The 25,902-nt window shown below is 40.5% G+C and overlaps 2 protein-coding genes across 3 annotated transcripts in view; one reads left to right on the top strand and one right to left on the bottom strand.

Annotated features, from left to right (window-relative positions):
- rps15a (ribosomal protein S15a) overlaps positions 1-25,902 on the top strand; it is a 125,744-nt gene that overhangs the window by 1,215 nt on the left and 98,627 nt on the right. The window lies entirely within an intron of this gene.
- The window catches only part of myh11a (myosin, heavy chain 11a, smooth muscle), a 31,407-nt gene continuing 7,857 nt past the window's right edge, over positions 2,353-25,902 (bottom strand). Inside the window, exons 4-42 of one of the 2 annotated variants that reach the window (XM_075463701.1) lie at positions 24,906-24,933; positions 20,286-20,385; positions 17,100-17,192; positions 16,906-16,969; positions 16,503-16,601; positions 16,163-16,306; positions 15,869-15,964; positions 15,657-15,775; positions 15,367-15,519; positions 15,060-15,233; positions 14,765-14,938; positions 13,448-13,562; positions 13,159-13,352; positions 12,889-13,010; positions 12,735-12,804; positions 12,473-12,633; positions 12,110-12,218; positions 11,823-11,954; positions 11,406-11,612; positions 11,153-11,290; positions 10,951-11,074; positions 10,658-10,829; positions 10,248-10,460; positions 9,895-10,039; positions 9,252-9,458; positions 9,051-9,155; positions 8,757-8,909; positions 8,315-8,563; positions 7,940-8,152; positions 7,635-7,847; positions 7,357-7,518; positions 6,985-7,113; positions 6,810-6,898; positions 6,602-6,725; positions 5,889-6,097; positions 5,546-5,654; positions 5,254-5,426; positions 3,842-3,874; positions 3,283-3,372 (exon numbers count right to left, since the gene is read on the bottom strand). In XM_075463701.1, the coding sequence (XP_075319816.1) occupies positions 3,850-3,874; positions 5,254-5,426; positions 5,546-5,654; positions 5,889-6,097; positions 6,602-6,725; positions 6,810-6,898; positions 6,985-7,113; positions 7,357-7,518; positions 7,635-7,847; positions 7,940-8,152; positions 8,315-8,563; positions 8,757-8,909; positions 9,051-9,155; positions 9,252-9,458; positions 9,895-10,039; positions 10,248-10,460; positions 10,658-10,829; positions 10,951-11,074; positions 11,153-11,290; positions 11,406-11,612; positions 11,823-11,954; positions 12,110-12,218; positions 12,473-12,633; positions 12,735-12,804; positions 12,889-13,010; positions 13,159-13,352; positions 13,448-13,562; positions 14,765-14,938; positions 15,060-15,233; positions 15,367-15,519; positions 15,657-15,775; positions 15,869-15,964; positions 16,163-16,306; positions 16,503-16,601; positions 16,906-16,969; positions 17,100-17,192; positions 20,286-20,385; positions 24,906-24,933 (5,306 nt within the window). In that variant the 3' untranslated portion in view covers positions 3,283-3,372; positions 3,842-3,849. Of the gene's footprint in view, positions 3,373-3,841; positions 3,875-5,253; positions 5,427-5,545; positions 5,655-5,888; positions 6,098-6,601; positions 6,726-6,809; positions 6,899-6,984; positions 7,114-7,356; positions 7,519-7,634; positions 7,848-7,939; positions 8,153-8,314; positions 8,564-8,756; positions 8,910-9,050; positions 9,156-9,251; positions 9,459-9,894; positions 10,040-10,247; positions 10,461-10,657; positions 10,830-10,950; positions 11,075-11,152; positions 11,291-11,405; positions 11,613-11,822; positions 11,955-12,109; positions 12,219-12,472; positions 12,634-12,734; positions 12,805-12,888; positions 13,011-13,158; positions 13,353-13,447; positions 13,563-14,764; positions 14,939-15,059; positions 15,234-15,366; positions 15,520-15,656; positions 15,776-15,868; positions 15,965-16,162; positions 16,307-16,502; positions 16,602-16,905; positions 16,970-17,099; positions 17,193-20,285; positions 20,386-24,905; positions 24,934-25,902 lie in introns of both variants that reach the window. The other variant, XM_075463699.1, reaches the window with a different exon arrangement.

Here is a 25,902-nt window from a genome sequence, read left to right as displayed (position 1 = left end):
CACAATGTGAAGTCACAAACGTTGGTGCCAGCTCACAGTAGCAATCTCCGTCAGCTCCTCGCTCCAGGGCCGCAATGCATCATGGTCTGTTTCTACCAAAGTTGTGTAAAGCTTCAGGACACCACCTTCAGTGTAACACGTAACAAGTTTGTGGTGCGCTGTATGGTGAATAAAAAGTACCAGTTAAAGTTTCAAACAGCACTTCAAAATGGCTGACTCGCTACAAAGTGAATGAGTGGCCAGTTCAAACGCAGCCAGGATCTTAACCGCAGTACACGGCAGTCAGATCACTCGGTTTAAATAAGGGACCCAAGACTGCAAAAACTAAAACCTCAAAATCATCATACTGGTTTCAGCAAATGTTATAGTCACACATGGGCTTCTTCGGACGCCATGTTGTATTCTCACCTAATCTCGGGCTGCCTTTTTGTATTTACTGACCTTGGATTCTTACTTTAGGATCGTGTTTCTACATTCAAACCGTAGGACCAGCCTTTAAAATCACACCACTGTCCATTTCCAGTCCTCAATACCAAATATTAAAACATAACTGCCCACAGCAAGAAAAAGCAGAGTTTCAGTATCAAAAACCATCTTTATTATTAGAATAGTGACTCATAAAATCTGTCCCATCAAGATTAATTAGCAGATCTTGGAATCAGTGGTGCGATTCAGTTTTGCCTGGTACGGACCATCTTGTTTTTCCTTTTTTTTTTTTTCTTTTTTCTTTCTTCATCTCCTCTCTTCTTCACTGGATTCGACTGTTTTCAGCCAAACAAAACAAAACCTAACCAAGCAACAATGGACTTACACAAGGGAATGAAAGAGCATTCCTCACAAGATGCCGCTCCCGTTCCAGCATACAACATGGCATGATGTGTGCTCACATTGTCTATATATCGAGATTTTACACCAAGTCCCTTTTCCGTCAGGCAGTTGTTTACTTTGTCACTACTTTCCAAACCAAAGAACGTCCGTGTTGCTCAGTAACTGGTCAGCGTATCCTGCAGCTGATCAGCTGAGGCTGCTGGAGATGTTGGAGATTGAACTGGTTGCTGCTGGACTTTACTTTTTAAAAAGATCATGTTTTCTTTTCCAGCTTTTCACTCGTTTTTACTGTCCTGTGGTTGTGTTTTTGGGATCAAACTGTTGGTCCCAGCTGATCAGTGGCAGGATTTGTTTATTCGCTGCTGTGTGTGCAGTGATGCGCAGCAACAGGAAAGTTTGTCAGTTGAGAAAATGGTGAACAACAAAGTAAACGGCTGCCTGATGCAAAAGGAACGTGGTATTAATTCCCTGCTTACAGTACTCGCTCAAACCTCCATGACAGTTTTTAGGTTTAAGTTTTTGATGGAGAAAATTCTACTTTAGCCTTTAACGTACAAACATGGGTTGTCAGTTTCTTTACACTGTCAAACATTTTGAAATAAGGACTTTTTTTTTTTTTTTTTCTGTATTTCTATTGTTTCTCTCCTGACATCACACAGACCTGTTGTATCTAACTATTTTATTGTGTTCAAGGATTGTCAATGTGAAGAAATTTAGGATTTCTTCTTCAGAGATGAGATTTGCCATGCTTCAGATTTATCATCCAGTCCTGGAGGAACCTTTGTTGGTCACTGAGTTTTAGCTGATGATAGAATTTAGTTCGGGCACACGTGCACCACTGAATGTATGGTAATAATTCTCTTATGGGTCTTGGAAATCCACTTTGCCTCTAAGGGCTGCACGGTGTACGTATGGGAGAAGATATCGAGCAATAATAGAGTTTAACAAGTTAAAAACAAGCACAGTTGATAGTATATATCTGCAGGTATGTAGAGCCTATATTGAATACTTTGTTCCTGCTTTTTTTTTTTTAAGAGGATGTTTTTGAATTTGAGGAAAGGTTTCTTGTGACAGCTGAGCTTTTTCCTGAAATGTTTCTGGTTAATCTAAAGTTGTCATTACTGCCATCCAGCAGCTCATTCAGCAGCTCATTCAGCAGCTCATTCAGCAGCTCATTCAGCAGCTCATTCAGCAGATGATACTATTTTGTATTTAGATCTCAGTTCAGCACACTGTAGCCTGTGTGTAGGAAGTAAACCGTGACATGAGAATTGTTGTTCCTGCCCCTATGTGCTGTTTATGCTTCCTTGGGCAAACAGGGGCTCATTGTAATTGCAATCCTTGACCACTGTCTTCTGGGTGTTTGTATGCAATGCCTCTTCAACTGCTTCTGTATGTGCCTGAGGTACTATACCCATCTTCTATCCTGCTGGTTTGCGGTTTTATGATCTAAACAAACGACAATAACATTGTGAATTCGTTTAAAGTTACTGACCAAGAAAGAGAAATTAAAAGTCAAAGAAATATTTTTTTTAGGATCTTTATTTCTTGTGCTTGTGGTTCAACAATTAATAGATACAAAGGGTGGCATGTAAACATTAGTTGATTATAGATAACAGTATCAAATGAGATTGAGTTTGTGATGAGGAGCTTTTAAAACATGTACAGTAAATCTGAGCCAAGAGCAGATATAACAATATGAGTGTTAAGTGCCCAATATCGACATCTGGCATGTGATTTTTATGAATGGATTGACCTTAAAACTTATCTGACTAGATAATCAGATGTTTGTCATGATTGGACTAAAGGATATCTAAATATTTAAGGGCACATTAAAGGTGCAAACAATGTAAAACAGTGATTAAAAAGTCTTTCCTGGCTAAATATTTGTCGGGATACAAACGTCAGCACTGATGGGAAGCAGACAGCGTTTAGAAATGACTCTACACGTCCAATCTGAGCCCATTTCAGTGCTGCTCTGAAACGGTAACAGCAGTCACAGGCAACAGGACGACAGTCGCTGATAGTAGTTACACATCTGTAAATTTACTTTTCTCTGCATTAAGTTCAAGGTGGGTGGTAATTAGAGGCACCTATTATCGTGTACAAAATATCGCATAAGAAAGAATCAGACATTCAGTGCAGTTCAAAACGGTGTACGTTTAAAAACTAAAGGAACGGCAAATCACACATCAGCAGAGCCACCAAAACAACTCTTCTGCATAACAAGTTCTGATTGTTTTGTGCTAAGAACATGCGCTCCAAAACAAGAATACCAGTACACTGCTGGAAATCAGAGAAAATATATATTTTGAAGTGATGTGGAAGATAGCAAAGCAGGCTTTTGAAGTTACTTTTTGTTTTTAAGTGGCAAGCGTTGTCCTGAACAATAATTCTTATATCATTAACACCCCTTACTCTGAGGACTTTGTTCCATTGAAGTCGTTTTGGGAGTCTGCTTCCTCCTCTGAGGCATCCTCAACCACCCTTCGACCTCCGCCCATACGCCGCGGCGTGCTGCCAAAGGAGGGCTCATTTCCACGCCTACAAAGTCACAGAGGTGTACACACCACACGGATACAAACACAAAAAAGACACAGTGAGATGACGTGATGGTGTGTGTGCTTGTTAAGGTGTGTTTAAAAACCAGTCGGGTGTTGCACACCACAGAGAGGATCGATGAAACGCAGAATGTACAGATTGTGCTTCGGTTACAGCTCAAGCACGCCAGTTATGTTTGTAACTCATTTAAGTCCTTGCTCAGGAAAATGAGTTCGGTTTATGACACGTAAACCAAGCACTGAGAGAATCATGGCCATCAGAAAGTGGGAATAATGAGATTTGATTTGCAACTCATTGTTTTTCTGTTAAGTCACTGGAAGCTGATGAGCCACATGTCTCTCAGTTGGGCTCAATGAAAGAAATGAGAGCATCAAGAGTGTGCACGGAGAATTAGAAGTCATTGTAAATGAATGAGAAATGGTGATGGGGTAACTTTTAGTTGCAGAGGTACCTGCCGTGTTACTCCTTAGGTTCAGGGTTGCCTCTGTAATAGAGATGGACATTATTTTGCTTTTGCTCGGTAAATATTTCTAAGATCTTGCTGCTCAATAATTACGGATGTAATTTACAGCTAACAGCTGATTGTTGTGTAAAGTTTGTGTTTCATTATGTGAACCAACTGAAGAAATATTCAAATTCTTTAAAACCCTCAGGAAAAAAGGCGGAGCTGACGGTGCTGTGCAAAAGTCTTGAGCCATCCCTCAATTCTTTATATTTAGCCTCCAATAATCCAGACTATCTTGTAATTTTTTTAAAGTGGCTTGAGTAATATTTCTCCAGGCTTTATAAAGGTAAGTTGAAGTTTTTCTTAGGTACAGGCTGCCATTTCACTCATTTTAAGTACAGAATTGGCTGACCCAGTGACTGACCATTTTCAGAAGAATGCATTTTGTTTTTTTTCTTCGCTTCTTAAGCCATTTAACACTAACCTATCAATCTTTCAAGCATGAAAAATTGCCTCAATAAAAGGGAAAAATCTGTTTTGTCTCTATGTGCAACAATCAATTTAGATAAGATTGTGTAGTAGCAGCGTATTAATGACCAGATGAACAGGACCTCGAAGTGAAAAAAATCCAGCAAAGACCTGACACATGACTTGAGAGATGCATCGGGACCTTCAGCTGATCCATCTCCTGTTGGCCCAAGCCTCATCAGAAATGGTCTCTATGGAAGGGTGGCTGTCAAGAAGCCCTTCTTAAGGAAGGGAAACGAGGAGAAAAGGCTGACTCAAGATTTTTGGCTGAAAGTGCCAAATGGCACAAGAAGTGGACTGAAAATCAGTGGCAGCAGGTCTGATGGAGGGATGAATCCTCCCCAGAGCCCGGACCTCAACATTACTGAAGCAGTGTGGAATCATCTTGGCAGAGAATGGAACAAAAGGCAGCCAACATCCAAAGAGGAGCTTTGGGATGTCCTTCAAGAAGCCTGGAGAACTATTCCTGAAGACTGCTTAAAGACCCAAACCCAGTAAAGCTTTTCTAAGAGGGTTCAGGCAGTGTTGAAAAATAAAGTTGGTCAAAACTAATTTCAAGATCTTGAGAACTGTACAAACGTTGTTTTTCCTTAAATGCCGCATTTTCCATTTATGTTTGCATATGCCTTCTGTTTTTCTTGGAATATGTAAAGAAAAAAGGGATGCCTCAAAACTTTTGTACGATACAATCGGTGAACTAAGGATAGCTATAATCCTTCCTATCTTAAAAATGTGTTGACTATGTCTCATATATGTTATACTTAAGCTCAGATTTTTCTACGGTACAGAATCTGTGTTCTGTTGTAGCGTCACAGATATATAAAAGGGGAAAACCACGAGACAAAAACTCCGTGAACAGAAACAGAAGGACTCTTTACACATTGTACTACCTGAGTTTGCTCTTGAGAGAGTTGACCTCGCGGCTCATGGCATCGTTGGTCTCAGTGGCTTCATCCAGCTCGCGTTGCAGCTTCCTGCGGGCAGCTGTAGCGCGCTGAGACTCCTCCTCTGACTCCTCTAGCTGCCGCTTCAGCTGCTTCATGCGAGAATTTGCCTTCTCCGCCTGACATGTTAACAGAGGGAATATCCCAAGTTGGTACTGTCCTCACCTCTTCCCCAAATATGATCAAAACTGCACGTTATTTTTTGTAATATGGTATGGAGGAATCGAGCGTTTTTTACCTGGTCTTTGTACTGTTCCGCCTGTTTCCTTTCGTCTTCCACCTGGATTATCAAGTCTTTGAGCTTCTTGTCTTTCTGACGCAAACTCTTGGCACTTGCCTGCTTATCCCTGAGACAAGATGGACAAGAACTCAAAGTTACTAAATGTGTAAGAAAATGTGTGAACAGTTGCATGATTAAAGTCAATCATAAATGTAGAGTAAAAGTACCAACTTTAAATGATAGTGAGATTACTTGAACATAAATTCCATGTTTTATAATTATGCTTATCTAAATTTACCGTGTCTGTCATGAGATTAGGCCAACTAAGGGCTTCTTTTCTGTTATAACATTTGTTCCTGACCTGTTCTCCTGCTCCAACTGCTCCTCCAGCTGTGCCACTTTAGCCTCCAAGGCGGAGATGGAGGACTTGAACTTTGACTTGACCTGGTTCTCCATCTCCTGGAGCTTTGCCTTCAGGTCCTTGTTCTGGCGCTCCATCTGCTGCCGAGCGCTCTCGTTCTTCTGAGAAGTGGTGCGCTCCGTCTGCAGCTCATTGTTCAGCTGGTCCACCTGAAGATGGAGCACACGCAGAGTAAAGTGTTGACATTGCTTGATTCATTATACGAATAGTCTATTTTGCTTGGGAACCTTCCTAACTGAAAGAAATGACAAAATGAAGTATTTAGCATAGGATACACCGGACCATACATTTAAGAAAGGAGAAGATTCTGTCTCACAATTCCTTACACCTGCAACTTCCATAGCAACGCTTGATCATTTTCATCCATTTGTACTAAATATATATTTTTGTTGGATAAATATGAGGACAAAATGCTGTGTTTGAGAAGCCTGTGACACCAATATGTTTAACTTGAACCATGATAATAGACAAAGTATCTAAAGCACTTTTTGTAGAATGTTTATTGAATGTCTGTAGTTTCAGTGATGCAAATCCACTTCACAGCTTCTTTAAGAATTCTTCCTACCATCTTTACTAAACCCCCTAATGATTTCCATCAAGAACAAGATAAAGAACTTAGGAAAAGAGAATGGGAGATGTATGTCATAAGTCACCTGCTGTGTGCTCTTTCTCAGCCTGTCATTGAGGATTTCCATGTTGCTCTGCTCCTCCTCCAGCTCCTCCTCTAGCTGGGAGATCTTCGCTTCAAGACGGCGCTTCTCATCTGCCAAGGCCGACCTGAGCACATTAATCACAGCGGGAAATGTCAGCATTTGTTTTCTCTTTTCACTTAGCAAAGTGAAGCATGAACTTTCCACTCACTTTCCAGAGGAATTGCTTGCCAGCTCATCGTGCAATTCGTCTCTTTCAGCCTCTGCCTGCTTTCGCGCCCTTTCAGCTGCAGCCAGATCCTAGAAATAGATTAGAATTGCATCCAATTATTTGAAGCCTCCGCTCGCTGTAAACTTGTTACCTTGTTAGGAATCTACAGTGTTACCTCCTGTAGCTGCATGAGCTCAGCCTCCAGACTCTTGGCCTTCCTCTCACTCTCCTTTGCAGTGGTCAGCACCTCCTCCCGTGCAGCACGGGCGTCATCCAGCTCTCTCTGGTAGTCCTTCATCTGGGCCTGGAGAGAGCAAAAGAACCAGAAATACAGATGGAGAGAGATGAGACCTCAGAATGGGATTTGTTTTACTGGATTGTCCTCTTTGTTCTGCAGTATGTACAAACTGTTAAAAACTCTTTTTGTTTGTGCAAACCTCCAACAAGGCATGTCTCAGATTCTAAACCAAAAACACATGTCCATTGTACAATGTGTACAGCTGCAATGTTCTCAGCTGAATCTGCTGCTATACGCTGTCATTCTCACCTGGAGTTTACGGAGCTGCTTGATGGCTTCATCTCTTCCCTTATTGGACGTCTCAATCTGTCCCTCCAGATCTTTCATGTCTGTCTCCAGCTTCTTCTTGGCTGCTGTTGCCAGAGTTCTCTGTTTACGTTCATCCTCCAACTCTGTCTCCAGCTCACGGACCTGCAATCGGTGTGCATCATTGTTTAAGAAAACCGTCCCAGCTGGTCTGACACTTTGATACTGAATAAGATTTCAGTCTTTTAGCTGAACAAAATATGTTTTTGATGCTGCTTTACCTGCTTGACAAGCTGTCTCTTTTTCTCCTCTCCCATCTCATCCCGTCCCATGAGGTCTCTATCGAACTGGGCTTTCAGGGCCTGCATGTTGACCTCCAGGCGCAGCTTGGCATCTTCAGCCGCCTGCAGCTCGTCCTCCAGCTCCTCCAGCTGGGTCTTCATCTCCTCCACCTGGGCATCCAGGCCTCGTTTGGACTTCTCTAGCTCGTGTACCTGCCATCAATTCATTTTCAAATTAATTTGAGTGCCCTAATTGTTTTGTCTGCAAAAGAAATCTGCTGATTGGCTGATGTTCGAGCACTAACACTTTTTCCAACATCGTCCTTGGAGCTGATCAGGTCCTCCATCTCCAGCTTCAGAGTCTTGTTTGCCCTCTCAAGCTCCTCTTTGGCATCCTGGGCCTCTTCCAGAGCCCTCGCCAGAGACAAAGCTTTGGTCTCCTTCTCTCTGGCCTCGGCTTCTGCACGGTCTCTCTCATCTGCATATTTACTGGAGATACTCTTCTCTTCAGCCAGCATCTGATGGTCAGAGTGGACAAATGAACATGCATTTGAAATTTCAGAACCTCAAATTTCAACAAACACTTGTGAAATTCCAACTGGACTAAACCCTGTAAGTTTGAACAGTTTACCCTATTATCCTTCAAAAGCTTATTCAGAACTTTGATTGTAATTTGGTACCTGGTCGAACTTCTTCTGCTTCTTCTCCAGGTTTGACACAATCTGTCGCTGGCTGTCGAGGTCCATCAGCGTGTCCTCCAGCTCCTGCTGCAGACGATTTTTGGTTTTCTCCAGCTTGTCATATGCTGAAGCCTTCTCTTCAAACTGAGTGTTGGCCGCCTCCAAATCTCTCTGCAGACGTTTCTTCCCCTCTTCCAAGAGCTCAATGTTTCCTGACATTTCCTCTAGCTTCTTCTTTCCATCTGATAACTGAGCACAAATCAAAACTGAGTTAAAGAGACATTTTCAGCCTAATTGGTGGCTCCTCTCCCTCTGTTCCACCCACAGTTTAAGTTCACTCAAATCTCTCCTCTGTTTCTTACTGATTTTCATATTTTCCTTATTTTACCCCCTCAAACTTTTTATAAGGTTTAAATGAACAGCTCCTCGTCCGACTCCTGACCTGGACATTGAGGGTTGACACATGTCTCTCCACATTCCTCTTGGCCTCCAGCTCTTCTTCAAGCTGCTCCTGCAAGCTGTTCTTATCATCTTCTGCTTGTCGCAGCTTTGTAGAGAACTGCAGTTTCTGACGTGTCTCCTCAGCCAGCAACTCCTATTACACCAGAGCAGTTCAGCGGTTAATACTTCATTTCTTACAGATTTCCTATTAGTTGGAATTATTGATCAATGTCATTGTAACAGGAAGTGATACATGCGGACTGTTCCATTCTACATATTTCAGTACATACTTTACCTGTGTGTCTTGGAGTTGGGAGGTAAAACTGCTAACATCTTTGCTTAGTTTGATGTTCTTGCCCTCTGCTTCATTCAGTAGGTTTGTTACACTCTCCAGTTCAACCTACGCAGACATAAACATGAAGTTTATGGGACTTCAATTGCTAGCATTTATGTGCACTTGCATGGAGAACTGATGGAACAATGGAAAGTGATTTACAGTCATCTTGGAGCAGCGCTCGCCCAGCTCAGCCTTCTGCTTCTCGCTGTCATTGAAGCGGGACTGCAGTTCTGTAACTTGACCTTCCAGCTTCTTCCTCTTGTGCTCCCCGTCTTGTTTTCCCTGAGTCAGTGAGCGCAGCTCCATGGTTAATTCTGATGTTTCCTTCTCCAGAGCCTGTTTCGCCTTCTCCAAGTTTGTCTTCACCTGAGCAGAAGACACAAGGGAAGATATCAATACCGTATACACTAGATAACAAAGTAAAAACGACAGTCACAGTACAGTACTGTACAAAAGTCTTGAATCACCCCTTATTTCTTTATGCTATATATATATATATATATATATATATATATATATATATGTAATAAAAGCCTAAACAGAGTTTGTACAATTTTAAGGAGCTTGACAGTCAATATTTTTTATGAGCACCTTCTTTAACACAGCCTGAAACATCTTAGAAAAAGTTAAAAAAATTCCCACACTGCTTCAATAATGTTGAGGCCCCGGCTCTGGGGAGGATTCATCCCTCCATCAGACCTGTTGCCACTGATTTTCAGTTCACTTCTTGTGCCATTTGGCATACCTCATTTCTCCCTGTTTTCCATCCTTAAGAATGGCTGCTTATATAATTCATGCGTACTCGTTTCGACTGCTCCAGCTGTTCACTGAGCTCCTCCACAGCCTGGGTGTGTTTCTGTCTCATCTCATGAATCTGAGCCTCATGTGTGCGGTTCTCATCCTCAATGGCTCTCTTCAGCAGCGTCACTTCCTGCTCACGTTTGGCTCTATATAAAAACAGAATCATAGAAATAGTTTTATATTTTACAACCATATATATTACCTCACCTTTGTCTTACAGCAAAATAGTTGTTTCTTGGTCGGTTACTGTGTTGCCATTTAATCAAGATACTACCAGCCAAATTCCTAAAATGAAATAACTTTTTAAAACTTCTTTGAGTTCTTATTTGTATATTTGAGTTTAGTATGACTGACCTCAGCTCCTGCTGTGTGGCAGTCGTGTCCAGGGTGTCCTCTAGCTCAGACTTCAGGGCCTCCAGCTCCTCTCCGAGGTCTCGTTTGATCTTCTCCGCCTTGTTTCTGGCTGCCCGCTCAGAGTCCAGGTCTTCCTGCAGGTCGGAGATGTGTCCCTCCAGCTCTCTGATCTTCTTCAGAGCGTTGTTTTTCTGGGCTGCCTCATCCTCTAACCTAAGAAGATGAGGAGTAAAAGTGCTAGTTAGCTTGGTTGAAATTAAGCATGTATATGGGTACATTTATTGTCATTTTGCTACAGACCAAATGAATATTCACTTCGCAAGAATCAATATTTGATACTTTTGAGAAATTAGTCAGGACATGAACAAATCAACATTAGGCAAAAATCAGAGTAATAAGAGTGACATCACCTGGCCAGGGCATTTTGTAACTCCTCCTCCTTCTTGGCAAGCTGAGCTTTGAGGTCAGCGATCTGGGCCTGCAGGTCAGCTATCTGCTCTTGTAGGTCGTTAGACTCGGCCTCCAGCTTGCGCTTTGCCTTGTCCAGCTCCTGGCGACCCTTTTCTTCTTTCTTCAAGCGGACTAGAACAGAAGAAAGATAACACTCAGAAATCTACATAACAAACCCATGGCTTACATGTGTATGAATACAGCTCAGATTGTGATGTCAGTTATGGTATTGCTGAAGCATAAAAATGACTACCTTCCAATTCAGAAATCATGGATTCATGTTTATTTTTTAGCTTGGTGAGGTTCTTAGATTTCTCCTCTTCCTCTGCCAGGGTGGAGCTGAAGTCAGCAATCCTTTCCTCCATCAGCTTACGCTCCTAAAAAACATCCCAAACAAACTCTCTTAGAAAATGACTCAATGAAACCTCTCATAAAAGCTGATTTCTAAAACCTACCTTAAGAAGCTTGTTGTTCTGGTCTTCCATAACCAGAACATCCTCCTCCAACTTTTTAATCTTTCCTTCACAGGTAACCTTTTCCAGCTGCAGCTTTTGACGAGCATCCTCCTCCTCTTCTAAATGCTCCTCAAGTTCCTACATTTAAAATGATCACCAGTTTCGTCATCTGTCAGATTAAAGACTTTGAGCACAGAAAAAATCAAGCCATTGCAACAGCAGACATGTGAAAACATGAAACTGATGTGAAGACCTGCATCTGTTGTTGCATCTTCTTTTTGTCCAGCAGCAGTGACTGAGCACGTTCTTCCTCCTCATCCAGCCTCGCCTCCATCTCATGCAGGATCTCCTCCAACTCTTGTTTCTTAGCCGCCAGACGGACCCTCATCTCCTCAGCCTCAGCGTACAGCTCCGTCTCTGCCTGAAGCTGCTCCTGGAGAGCATTCCTCTCTTCAATAGTCTGAAGGGCACACAGTGAAAGACATTAGTTCAGTTTCATTATCAGTTGACGACTCATTAAGTGTCACTCACTCCTCACTTGCTTGCTTTCATTCTTGAATTTAATCACCTCTGAGAATGAACCTCGAATTGTTAGCTGGACACAGTTTTAGATAGTTGTTACAGAAAAGAAGAATAAATAAAGGGTTTGTGTCTTTGTTTCATCCTTTACCTGAGTGTGTTTCAAGGAGATTTCTTTCAGCTCCGACTCAATCTTTGTGGCCACTTCCTTGGCTTTTTGCAGTTCTTCGTCCTTTAGACTCATCTCCTCCTCCTGTCGGGTCACTTGCAGCAGAGGCTTGACCTGTAGTTAGGAAGAGTATGTATTGTCGTGTTAAACATAGTGTAAATGCAGCATTTTTAACTTTTGAGATCACTCTTTTAATTTACATGAAAATACAAATTTAGCTCAAAAAACAAAGTTGCACTGTGAGATTGATGCATTTGTCTGTAGCTGACCTTTGTGAAGAGCCTCCACCACTGCCAGTTTCTTAGTTTGAGGTATGCAGCACAGTTCCTCTGGATCACTTTCATGGCTGTCAGCTGCTGTTGTCTCTTGGCAAAAGCCCTTAAAAAATACAGCAGTAAAAGCCATTTAATCTTGCATGATGTTGAGTATCATGTACAGTTTTCTAATTCATGGCAATAAAATAGGAAGATGACTAAACTATTAATATGAAATCCTCCCTCATGTCAAATAGATGTTGCCAAAATACTATCCATAAGACTGGATTAGTGAAAACTGTGAGGAGTCTGATGCATCACGGACAGTTTAGTTTATTAGAGGATGAAGAATGACTTTGGAAGCTTTTAAAATCATACTTTCTGGCCAGGAAGCCTCTCGCTTGTGCCTGGAAAGCGATAATGATCACAGTGATCTTCAAATCTCTCTCCTCCTCCAGCTGGGCAAGCACTCCTGTGCGGAAGAAGATTTTACTCTGTCCAATCCTGTACAGATTGGGGTCCAAATCCAGATGCTTTATCTACACAGACGAGAGATCGGTGGTATGAGTATATATAAGAGTACAGGAAAAAATGTTCAATTCAATGAGTATGGATGGGAATTTTAAATGTATGTGCTCACCATGAGGCAGCAGGCTTGTTTGCCATCCATGAAGCCTTTAGGGATAGCACTTGCAGCCAAGATCTCATAACTGCGAGGAGATAAAGAGATATCACGCTTTGCACAGAAATATGAGAAACTAGATTTTACACTTTGCATATTGTTTGACATTTACCGTTGTCGGAACTCCTGGAAGACGATTCTGTTGGGAAAACCTTGTCGACAGATTCGGATTCCCTCCAACACTCCGTTGCACCTCAGCTGCTCCAGGACGAGGTTAGCATCCAGTTTCCCTGCCTGAAAAGAATACATCTTATTAGCAGTGACATACAGTGAATGAACTCTCTCAGTGCTACTTGTTTAATGTATTTTTTAGTTTATTTTTTTCTTAACGCATTAATGTAGAGGATTACACTTTAAAAGCCATAAAAGACACCAGCTTTACCCTCTTCTCATGGTTAGGGATGATGCATCTGACGAAGTTGGGCTGGGTGTTGTGCAGTGTGGTCATGAGTTTTGCCAGAGACTCCTTGTAGAGTTGTCCTACTGTACGGAACATGCCCTTCTTGGTCTTTGAGGCGCTTGGCATGGAGCTGTCTGTCATCTTGGCTATCGTGTCAAGGCCCACCACTCTGTCCCCTGAAACACACAACGCACATCTGTTGTAAACTCACACATCTATGCTTTGCCTTAGATCTGATTTTGCGTATGTGTGTGCCTTTCAGACATCTCACCGTCTTTCCAGAGGTCTTGCACAAACTGACTGGAGGAATTGCTGAGCAGTGTTGTAATGTTGTCATTCAAAGGATCCATGTTCTTTGTCAGCCAGGCAGTGGCGTTATAGTCTACCTAAAAACAAAACATCAATATTCTGTGAGCTATATTGTCACAGGATTTTTATGAGACGACAGCAATAAAAACATTTTAAGCTTGTCAGTCAAATAATAATATATCTTTCTTTGACACTGTGTGTTATTGCATGTCTGTACGAGGCTCGATTTTAAGTGTGCAAATTAAAGTGTTGGAACACCAGTTCAGGCACAGCATACTAGTATAAAAAAAACTTGATAAAATTCAAAGGCTCGTTCTGTTTCAAAAGCTTTGGGAATTTTTGGACAATTGACTATCTTATAAAGAAAATTACACCTGGCATTTAAGTTTGGAGTCATTTTCAGTGGTTGAAAAATGTCTCATGATGATGTGAACCCGGAACACCTGATATACCAGACATATAACCTTTAAACTGACAATTGTGACAAATATTTACTAGATTTTTGCTCTCAGTTGATTTTGCAACATTCTAAGTCAACTTGATGCCTATTTTAGTTTGAGATAAATGTAGAGAGCACACTCAGCTTGAATCACATGAAATGGCAGAATAGAATCTGCTTTCACTCGCCTCAGGATTTACTAAGAAAATGCTGTTTTACATTAATGTATTTGGAGTGCTTAGTTTCCATTAGAGGACGTTTTGGGCCTTACTGAGGTGGTCCATGGACTGCTTCTAGCCCTAGGGAAATATTTAGCCCATATTTAGACCAGGGCTACTGTGGATACTTTACTGTTATCTAACGATTCTTAGTTTACCTGTTTTGATATGGAATAATTTCAATTAATTTAAAAAGAACTTTAGACTGGGCCAGTGTTTAGTTTTCTTCCTTCCATACTTTTGAACATACTTTAAGTTGTTTTCCTCTTAAGATGCACAAGATTTGGGTGCTGCTTGTTGATATATTTAGCTTAAGATTGGTAGGATGGAGAGCAAAGCTATTTGTTTGTTCTTTTCTTTCTTATCTTAAGGGAGGATGTAAAAACTCTAGTTAAGAGTGTCTTTGTTTTGATTATATATTGATTTGAGCAACACTATCCACTTCTGTTTCTCCCTTTTTAACTTGTCTTAGTTTTGTGTACTCTTTGATGAAACTTACGGGCCTACATTTACACCTGACAGCATTGTTCCCAGCAGAGGTTGGTCATAACCTCATCAAACACTGAAGGATTTATATCTTTAACAGAACACAGGTGTATTAAACTCTTCTCTTCATACTCACCTTCCCAGCATAATGAAGAACGGAGAACTCTGTTTTGTCTTTAAGCTGCTTAGGTTTTCCAAACTTCACATGGTTCCCTTGTGTGTTCATGAGTTTCTCCACAAAAGAGATGTCTGTGGCTTTGGGGAACCAGCATTCTTCGTCCAGCAGGGCCAGGATGCCTGGAGGGTTGTTCTGTATGAAACACACAAGCAAGTTTAACCAAAAAATGATTAAACAAAGAAAATGTAATAAGCAAGCTAAATTACAAAATATATCTGTGACTGGCAGAGGAACATGGGTTTAATTGCCATACCGGCCTCTCGATGAGCTCGATGCAGGGCTGCAGGTCAAGGCCGAAGTCAATGAAGTTCCACTCGATGCCCTCCCTCTGGTACTCCTCCTGCTCCAGGATGAACATGGTGTGGTTGAAAAGCTGCTGCAGCTTCTCGTTGGTGTAGTTGATGCACAGCTGCTCAAAGGAGTTGTCCTACAACAACCAGAATACACAGCAGAAGGCGCTTATCACATGCACTGACTTCGGTTTACTTTTTAGGTGATCATCTTAACAAATGTAACACTATAAGAGCTGTTTGCTTCCTGACTCTTTAGAGTGTCTCTACCTCAAAGATCTCAAAGCCGGCAATGTCAAGGATTCCCAGGAAGGAGGCCCCTTGACGTTTGGTCTTGTCCAGGGCTTTGTTGACTCGACCCAGGATCCAACGGAACAGCCGCTCAAAAATAGCCTTGGCCAAGGCTTCAGTTGCAAAGTCAGCCTAACATACACACAAGCACAGAGAATGAGAGACCAGAGTTTGATGTAGGTTCAAACTAAGTCGAAAGACGTGTGAGAAGTGTTTGTTTTACAGTAATTCTTATGCTTTCAGACAGTTTAAGTGTTTAAATGTAGTACCTGCTCTTTGGTCTGAGCCTTCTGCACCACTTCTCTGCCCACTTTGATACGAGGGGTGAGCATGGCTCGGGTAAAGTCTGTCACATTGATCCCCTGCAGGTGACACACTTTCTGGGCCGCTGGAGAGACAAGATGGTACACTTGCTAAAGTTAAAAAGCTGATGGCAGTGTGTAAATAGACATTCTTCTAGTAGCAGGTAAAGGTGTCTAACCGGTGTTGTCTGGCATGGTGGCCTGCTCCTGGTTCCTCTCTTTCTTGAACTCAATGTTTCCAAGCTGCATGACGGTGGAGCAAACCTTCATTATATCTGCAACAGAAAAAATAGACATTTAGCTTCACAGGGAGACAGCAGTGAAAACAAGTGGATGAAATGTACAGAGTAAATGCAGTCACAGTGTGTAACAGGCACAGCATCCCCAGAGATGCACACAATGGTGACTGAAATAACTGAATTACAACTGGAAACTCAACCATTCAAAGCAAACACATAATTTATCACTGATACCAGTTCTCTCCTCTTCGCTGAAGCCCATGATATTCATGGCCTCCATAGTCTCCTCATACATCTCATCGTCTTCCTGACCGGCAACCTGAACATGGCCCGCACTCAGGAAGCGGTAATTACTGAAGGGTTCCAGAAGAAGCTCCTCTGACATTAAAATAAAGATGGAGCGTTAGTGACCACTCATCGTAATGGTGAGTATTATCATAACGGACATCAACAACAGGAATGTGAAGTACTTCTTCTTAGCTCTCATTTGAATATTGCGATTCTGCACAAGTTGTAGACTCTTTTTAAGTTTGTGAGAATATACACTGACATTTTACATTTATTGTCATCTTACCACGCAGTTTGTCTTTGGCACCAGCTATCATGTAGTAGAAAATGTGAAAAGTTCTTTCTGTCTTTGCCTGTCTGATACAGCGAGACTTCTCCAACAGGTCTGAGAGCAGTCATTTGTTAAAGAAAACAAATGTTCTTTTTGCTTAGGATGGTAAAGCATATACGCATATATTTTTCCACCTAAATGACAGAAGCTTGATTTACATATGAAGCATAATTTCTGTAAGGAAATACAGTTTATAAGGAAGTGTAATAAATGCATTTTTAATGGCTAATACATTTGAAAACAAAAATAACAAGTTGAAAAAATATTTCTGCATTCTAACATAAAAAGCAGGCCAGAGATGATAAATCTGTTTTCTCAGAGTGATCAAATAGGTAAGAAAATGAATGAATAAGGATACAAGTCTCAATGTTGGCTCCAACAATGTAGCCGGTTACATCAAAGTTGATTCGGATGAATTTTCCCTGGAAGAGTGAGGAGGAAAGGAAAAGTTACAGGTGTGATTTCAGACACAAAGACTTGATTTTAAAATGAAAGAGATTTGCAGAATCAGATCAGAAAACAAAACAAAAAAATCATTCTGTTTAAACTCACAAATCGAGAGGAGTTGTCATTTTTAATGGTCTTAGCGTTTCCGAATGCCTCCAGAATGGGATTGGCCTGCAGGAGCTGCTTCTCTAGCTCCCCCTAGTGATGACAGTGGTACACAGACAGATCACAATGAAGCACTTCAACACACAGTTTGGTAATTTGGACCGCAGTAAGAGGTGGCGGGTAGGTTCAGGGTGGGTTTGTATACCAGAATATTTTCACTGATGTGGTAAACGACAGGGGAGAAAATCAATCACAGAATGAAGTATCTTATTGGCTCCTCACTAATCAATAAATATCCTTTAGCAAGATGTAAAAACACAAAATAACTCCACAAAATGACCTAAAGACTTCTCCGTCAGTTAAAGGAAGAGAGTCGGTTTTTAATGACGGGAAAACAGAGTGAGGTCAAGATGAGCCAGACTTGGATGTTATTGTCACATAGGATTGATGAATTCACAAAAGTTCAAGTTCATTAGCCTTCAGGAGATTTGCCTCCAGCGTGACTGCAGAGCCAGTGGACCTGCGAGCAGAACTGGGCGATGGTCAGTTAATCAGGCAGACACTCCGTCACTTTGAAGCAAGTTAATCCGCCTGATCAAAGTGGTTCTTCTTAGACTGCATCCAGGTCAGGTGATGTAGATACATAAACTGTCCCACTCAAAAACACCCTCTCTAGCAACTGCTGTAAGGCCATAAGGAGGAGAGGTGCAGGACTTTTTAATGGACTCATTCCAACAGATGTTTAAAATCTCCACGTTTAAATTCAGAATATGCGAAGTACGTTGAGCAAGTTTGAGCTTTTTTCATTGAACCATAATTCAAGGTAAAATAATAATGGACATTTCTATTTCAGTACTCATGACTGCAAAAGTTTAAGAATTTTATGGAGGAAAGAGCCGAAAATGTTCTTGAAATGTTTAAGGCAAAAAAGGGAGATACAGACCCACTGATGAGGTGCAGTTCAGAGTTGGCAAAGCAGAGAGGAGGATCCTGTTTAGTAAATTCACTGGGAGGAAAAGGGGAAAAAAAGAGAAACGAGACAGAGAGCACAGCAAGATGGAATGAAAGAGAAAGTTGCTGCTGAAATGGAGGATTATTGTTTGAGACATTGTTTGAATACAAATAGACAAAAGACAGATAAGCAGCAGGGGTCAAAGAAAGTGCCTGACGAAGACAGAAAGGAGAAAAAAGATTCACCCACTGCTATTTCTGTTCAGGTAGGGTCTGTGGTAGGCTTTAGATCTCACAGAGGACTGTGTATATTGGTAGTATTTCATCTGGAGGACACTGTGGGTGTGTGGCACCAATGATAAATGACCTCCTCACTTTGACTGACAGATTAATCTTTCTAATACAAAACCAACACTATCAAGTGCTTAAAGAGGATGACTGAGCCCTGTCACAATATAGATGATTTCAGAAACTCCTCACAGTGCAAACATGGTGTTAAAAAAATTATATACAACAAGACAGCTAGGGCACCCATCTGCACACCTGGCAATTAGGAAGATGAAGACGAGAGGAAGTAGGGGGAGGAAAGGGGAGGCTGGTGTTGGACAAACAAGAACAGGAGATGGGCATGCTCACACTGTGCTCATTGATCTGTGAGAGACCCTTTTACTGTCAGGGAGGTTTCAGTTGTAACTCCACAGGCAGTGAAAGGGTGTCTAAAGAAGATGGATGACACAAAAAAATCAACACGATGAACCACTTCAGGAGGCAAAACTGGACGTCCATCAATGGAAGGCTTTTAGATTAAAAAGCAACTGTGTGTCAATACTATAATAATGTTCATGCAGTCTTAGCAACCCAGTCAACAGATTAAAAAGTTGGTGTTTCATGTTTTCGTGAGCTGAGGATCCTTGAATAAAGGTAGAATATTGTGCAAAAGTCTTGAGCCACCTCTCATTTCTGTATGTATTCCCAGGAAAACAGGAAACATTAGTGGAAATACATTATATATGGTAAAAAAAAAATCAATGTTTAGTCTGAGCACCCTGATTCTTCAACTCAGCCTGAGCTTCCTTGGACAAGTTTTCTTGTAATTTCTTTAACTAGTCTTCAGGAATAGTTCTCCAGGCTTCTTGAAGGACATCCCAAAGATCTTCTTTGGATGTCGGCTGCCTTTTGTTCCATTCTCTGTCAAGATGAACCCACACTGCTCCAATAATTTTGAGGTCCGGGCTCTGGGGGAGGATTCATCCCTCCATAAGACCTGTTGCCACTGATTTTCAGTCCATCCTTCAGATGTTTTCCCTATTTCTCAAGGATATCATACTGTTCATCTGCTGTAGATTTCAGATACAGATATTGTTTTGTAGGGTTGATACTTCTTTTTTTGTCCTCTCCTTGTACAGTTTCCTCAAATATCTTAAGGGTACACTGCTCATCATGATGGGATATGTCAAGTTTTCAGCGAATGGCTCTTTGAGAATCACCTTGTTGGTGCAAAAATGCTACCAGGCTGCTAGTAGCAAACTCCCTAAAAATATTATTTCAAATTGTTTTCTTGCCATGTTATTTGTTATGTGTAGAGACAATAATGCCTGATATTTCTACTCGGGTGCATTTTTTTTCTACTGCTTGAGTGATTAATCGGTAAGTGTTTCCGTGGCTTCTGAATTATGAGAGAAGTCAGGTACAAGGAATGCACTAAAAATCAGTAAAAAAAAGCAGCAAATGTCCAAAGAAAAATTTTCAGAAAGCCGGGAGATCTATCGCTCAACAGCATAAAGAAAAATGACAAGAAAGTCTGATTCCTTGGAAACGAGGGCCAGATCAAGACTTTTGCACAGTTCTGTATGCCAAGATTTTTTTTGGCGATGGGGCTGGTCTAAATCAGCTCTGGTTGATGACGAATGCTGGATATACGCCATCTAACTGAGGAAAGTAGGATCTTATATTTTGGCTGTTGCTGTAAGAAAACAGAACTTTGTTGGGGCAACCAAGTGACACTATCTTCATGCACTTTTCTAACCTGAGGGCGAAACACACAAGCACTACACACAAAAACACACTCCAGGCATTACCCTTTACTCACGTAGGCAAACTGTGATCCTGTTTGTTGCTATTTGGAGGAAATGGCAATATAGAGGATTAAACTGGGAAGTTTCCTACACATCTTTAAGAGTGAGGGAACTGGCTGACAGATCCTAACTATCATGATGTCTTCACACAGATACCTACAGCGCTGCTGTCCTTCTTGCCTTTGTGAGAGGAGGCCACAACAGCCAGATACTGGATGACCTTCTTGGTGTTCTCCGTCTTCCCGGCACCAGACTCCCCACTAAAGAAGAAAGAGAAAGAAAGATTAAAAGATACAGAGAGAGAGAGAATGAGGAGAGAACAGGAATATAAGCAGCACTGACAGGTTTTCTGTTCACAGTTCAACAACTTGACCTTATTGAATGGAAATCATGTGCAGCAGAGATAACCGCAGCAATGCCTGACACAAAGTCTAATGTTACCGCTAAGTCTAAGTCATAATCCAAGATTTTAAACATTTGAAATTCAATGATTTTTTTTTACTTTTAAAGGAATGCATTGTAATTTAGGAAAATATTTTTTTTCCAAAGTTACAGAAAAAAGTGAAGCTTCACTCAGCAGCTGCTTGAAACAGCTGAGAAAAAATACTATGATCAAGGAAAAATTGTGTGAATGATTCCTTTTTTTTCATTAATAAAAATGATCTTAGCTTTTCTGCCTTTTCCACTGGTGCTGAAGTATACAGAACATGTATGGCATGCAACGGTAAGTAATCTGACTGGTTGCCGGCTGTATCCTTATATTTACAGAGTGTCAAGTCACAGAATTAGAGACCTGAGCAGCAGAACCAGTGGGTTTACACAGTAGTTAACAAAACATCTTATGGAACTTATAAAATGGGTTATTTGTAAATGATTAAGCTACTAAAATTTAGAAAATGTGTAAAAAGCCATATTTAATCCACTTGTTTTCAAATAAAACAAGAACACATTCCTCTTTCCATAAATGAGACAAAGTTAACTGATCCCAGGGACACCAGCCATCGATCAGCGCACAGATACTTGCTCAGTCAAGGGCCCATAAAAGGCATTGGATGCTGTGTGTTAGGACTTGGTGGCTCGAGGAGGAATCTAATTACTCTATAATATTCAACTTGGTAAGGACATGCGACATCCAGGCTCCTACTGCAAGCAGTTGTTACTCTAGTTCACTGTGCACTAAGGGGCGGTTGGGAGAGAAATTTCCCTGTCTAAGAATGGGAAAAAAATGCACAGGTAAAGTGCTGCTCTGGGAATATTGCGTCCTACTTTGCATATGCTAGGAATTTACTGCTGAACTTTTTTCTGTGAGGACGCAGATTTAAAAAGAAAAAAATTGTATTGGTTTGGATGCTGTGCTGTTCAATGCATAACCATGACAACATAAAAGTTGTCTGCATGAGGGAGCAGCTGATTGAGTTTTCAAAAACCCGAGTCATGCCAGGAATATGTCTAGATGAATTAAAGAGGAGATGTCAAGGTTGCAGAGCAGGAACAAAACTGAGAAAAAGGAGGAGAACGTTTAAACCATTTCTTCCCTTGATTATCACAGAAAGTGTGAGATCACCAAGTTATTTTCTTCCCCGAAACATGGCTGCAGAAACAACTCTAACACACATCACCAACACAAAACGTTTGAGGTCATCGGAGCCATACCAGCAAGTCAAGAGGACACGGATGTAAACAGCTGCACATTTGGCTACAGGTGATGACACCATTTCAGTGTCACCATACCAGCACCTCATTTTAATCTGAAACGTTCATTGTTATTTCTACAAAAGAACTGCCAATACTGCCCGTCCTCGGTCGTCATAATGTAACATTCATGGGTAATAACATGTTTCTGTTAAGTTTTACGACTCATTTACACATGACAGCCTTTTCCCACTGTGTCCCTGCCTCACTGCACCATAAAAAATGTTGTAGACCTTACCCCAATCATATTTATTATCCGTGTAGTATTTATTTTACAAATGTGCTACTGGATGTTGTCATGATTTTGTGGAATTTTATCTTGGCCTCTAATAAAAGTTTTTAGTATCTTAATAAAATAGAAAGACAACAGAAAAATAAAAATCTTTTTAACTCCTGAGTGTACAATCCGATGTCATGAGGCAATTCTTGGTTTTAAAATGTTACAAATCCAACTTAAAACAACAGCTCTAAAACATAGAAGTGGTGAAACAAATCCCTGTAGTATATAAAGTAAAGGTAAAAGCATTCTCTATACATAGTATGCAATGAAACGTTTACATTAAAAGAAAGAAAGAGATCTGTTTAATTACGTCTGCTTTCAGCCTTTGGTGTATTGGCTATTCCCGCTGCTATCTTCTCTTTATTATTTCCACTTTCCTACACTGTCAAACTCCACCTTCCTCCTCCCTATCTTCAGTTTCTTTTTCAGTATCAGACAAAGGAAACTGGTGACCTTGCTGAGATGACATGTCAAGATCTCAAAAATGGATTTAGTAGATTCCAAGCTATTTTCCATGACAAACCTTTGCTCCTGTGGGGAGGAACTTGAGTAATATAAGCACAAGTTAAATTGCTAAAAGATTCTCAGAGACCAGAAAATACAACAGAATAATCCTAAAGTTGACTGAAGATTTTAATTTATCACAGTGTGGTAGATTTATTTATTGCAATTTCTATATGAAATCTCTTTTAACATAATAATTTGAAAATAATCTTGGTTTAATATATATAATTGACATACTATTACACTATAAAACAATTATTTTTGTCTTAACATCTCACAATTAGACAGGATGTTATCAAATCTGTCTTACAAGTTATTAAAGAAGCTCAAAGAGGGAAATTAAAGGAGGTTAAGACTTAAGCAACTCTTTCAACTTAAGAGGAAACAAACTGTGTGAGGCACATAGTTGTATGAACAACATTTTCAAGAGGATTGACTTAAACTACTCATCTTCTGCAACCAGCCTGGATAAAAGTGAAGGCCCAGATTCTCAACTCTAAAATAGAGAGCTGTTTATCGTGCAGCACGGCTGCATGTTGACCACCATGTATGTCAGATTGACTTGATCTAATCTGATCTGAAAAACTGGAAAAAAGGTTTGTAAAAATCCCCCAAATTACAGTAATATAAGTGCTCTATTACAACATTTCCACTTCTGCTCCACTTCTGCTCCTATGATGGACTGTAATAAAAAAAACACACTGATGAAGAACACAAAATAAACTCACGTGTGTGTGCACATGCAGGGTGAAAACGTCATTACTGACATTTCATGTACCACACCAGAAACATACTGCATCACAATGTGGTATGTCAGCTGCTCATCAACAGATAAGAAAGCACTTCACAAATCATAGGGGGCTCAATGCCATCTCTGGAAGACCTCAGAGCTCTCAGTGTTTCCGCAGAGACAAAGATAAAAAATAAACAGATAAAAGATACACCACATTCTGGACAAAATGTTCATCCATCTTTCCCCACTGGAAGACGATGCAGGAGTATGAAAAGTTGGACAAAGAGACCCAATAACAGTTTCCTTTCTTGGGCCATCAGAGCCCCTCGAGTGCATCACTGTCGGTGAAAATAAACTAAATATCTATTAGCTCATAAGTATCTCACTATTGGTGTTTTTAACTATTAGTTGTGTTATCTTTTTAAATCTCACAGTACAGTTCAATAACAATAAAGCCTTTCTGTTCGATTCTAAACATTTTACCCATTTATGGCTCCAGAGACCTACTGAGGGTACAGCATCATGCAACATCGTGTTCCAAACGAGGCAGAGTTTGTGTCCAGCTTGTCACTATAAAACTCTTTTAAATATTACTTGATGTAAACAATATCCTATTGACATGAAATATCTTAATAGTTTGAGCTCAATGTTAACTATTCAGCTGCTGGGAAACTAACTACAGGCAAACGTTTCCAGTTTCCTTCTGATAAAGCTTAATAGTTGAGGAAATGGTTTAATCTGAAAGAATTTGCTGCATCCTGGTTTCAGTAAGTTGAAGGAAGTAATAGGAAGAGCCTTTTCTGTCTCCTCATTTGCAGAAAGTACTGGACACAGAGAAGCAAAGTTTTTGTCAAGGATAGTAAAGGAGATAAGATGGTACTTGGTTGATGCGATTTGGTAGAGGAAGAACACATTAGTCCATCAAAGATGATCAAAGTTGCTTGAGATATATAGTATGTATGTGCTATAAAAATGGTACCAAAAAAAAGGGCAGTTCTTGAATTAAATCATGAGTCTAATAGAAATGTAAAGCACATAAAGCAAAAGTAATTAATCATTTAATTATGAATTCAATTAATTAAAAGTAAAGCTCAGCCCATTTCAAAGATCTGTTATTACTGCAAACAAAAAGAGACCGTTTGTCTCAGGATGCCCGAACACCCAGTCAGAGTTCTCAACAATTAGTTTAGATGAAATAAACAAACAAAAATGGAGCCCAAACATTTAGAGAGCTAATCTGGTTCTTCCATCAGGGTCCAGGGCACACTTCCTGACCAAGGCTCTGAGGGAAGAGCGACGCCACTGTTCTCTGGGAGAGGTGTAAAAGCTGCACACCCAGTTGGGATACGATACAGCTCACAGCGCAACATAATCTTAAGAATCAAAGGTATTTCTCACTGGAAGTGTAGCTGTAAGAGACATTTGATTTGTCTTTGTGTTTACACTAACATTATGTAACTGTTCTTTCACTCATGCAGACGTCACCTCCCTTCTTGCATGTATGTGAAGTGAAAGAGAGAGATTAAGGAGAGATGGTTGAGAGAGTTTGAAAGTGGCAGATTTCCACTTACGTGCAGAGAATGGACTGGTCCTCGCGATCTGCAGAAACAAAGAAAGTCACAGCTTAAGGTGATTGACAGACATTAGTGAATGGAAAGATACTTCACATATTAAGACATACAAATGTTGCAGTAAACCAAAAGAATCATCAGTTATCAGAGTGTAAATATGTAATTACATGTACATATTACAAGCATAGAGAACTATATATATTTTTTTTTATTATTTTCCTTTATGTTTACTTTGCAAAAAAAAAAAAGAAGCAAAAAAGCTCAGTACACGACAGTGAAACTGCACTTTCTCCAGGAATAAAGATCAATCTAACATTTGGCCTAAAACACCATCTGAGAGTCAGGCTCTGTGATTTATGAAGTCTCCCTTAAGCCTAAGGAAACATGTAACTGCTACAAATACTTTGATTTTTAAACATAAAAAAAAAAATCAACTAAAAACATGCTGAGAAATGAGCCATTAAACTGCCTTCAAAAATACTCTTGGGAGAATACAACAAGTCCATGTAAGGCTAAGCTGTAACTGTATCCCCTCACGCTAAATCACTCCGGGGGGATCTTTTTTTTTCCTCAGTATTTTTTAATGTGATGCAGCCTCTGTGAACATAACAAAGAATATTCTCCACATCTCTTCATTCTCAAACAGAACTTGCATCATTCCCCAGTATCAAAATGCTGTGTCAGAAAGAAACGCAACTTTCCTAAAAATGTCCTCACCCCCGAGATCTGCACACAGAGACAGGTATAAGGTACAATCTCCCTGATCTATAAACGAACACAGATGCTGTTTCTCTATTTGGACTTGAGTTTGGCTGCTGCTCTCCTCCACTCCTTACATACACACAACATGCAGCCTGTTCCCTCTCTGTGCTTCCTAATTAAGGCAGAAGGAGAGAGAAAGTAAGACGGCCAGATTCGTGAGTTTTTGCAGAACAGCCAAAACAAACACACTTGCATGAGTGAATGAAACTTAACGAGGACAGATACGCTTTTTGTC

The sequence above is a fragment of the Odontesthes bonariensis genome, chromosome 4, assembly GCF_027942865.1.
Source record: "Odontesthes bonariensis isolate fOdoBon6 chromosome 4, fOdoBon6.hap1, whole genome shotgun sequence".
Classification (NCBI taxonomy): Eukaryota; Metazoa; Chordata; class Actinopteri; order Atheriniformes; family Atherinopsidae; genus Odontesthes; species Odontesthes bonariensis.
Note: the sequence above shows the minus strand (reverse complement) of the source record. Positions and strands in the feature narration are given on the sequence as shown.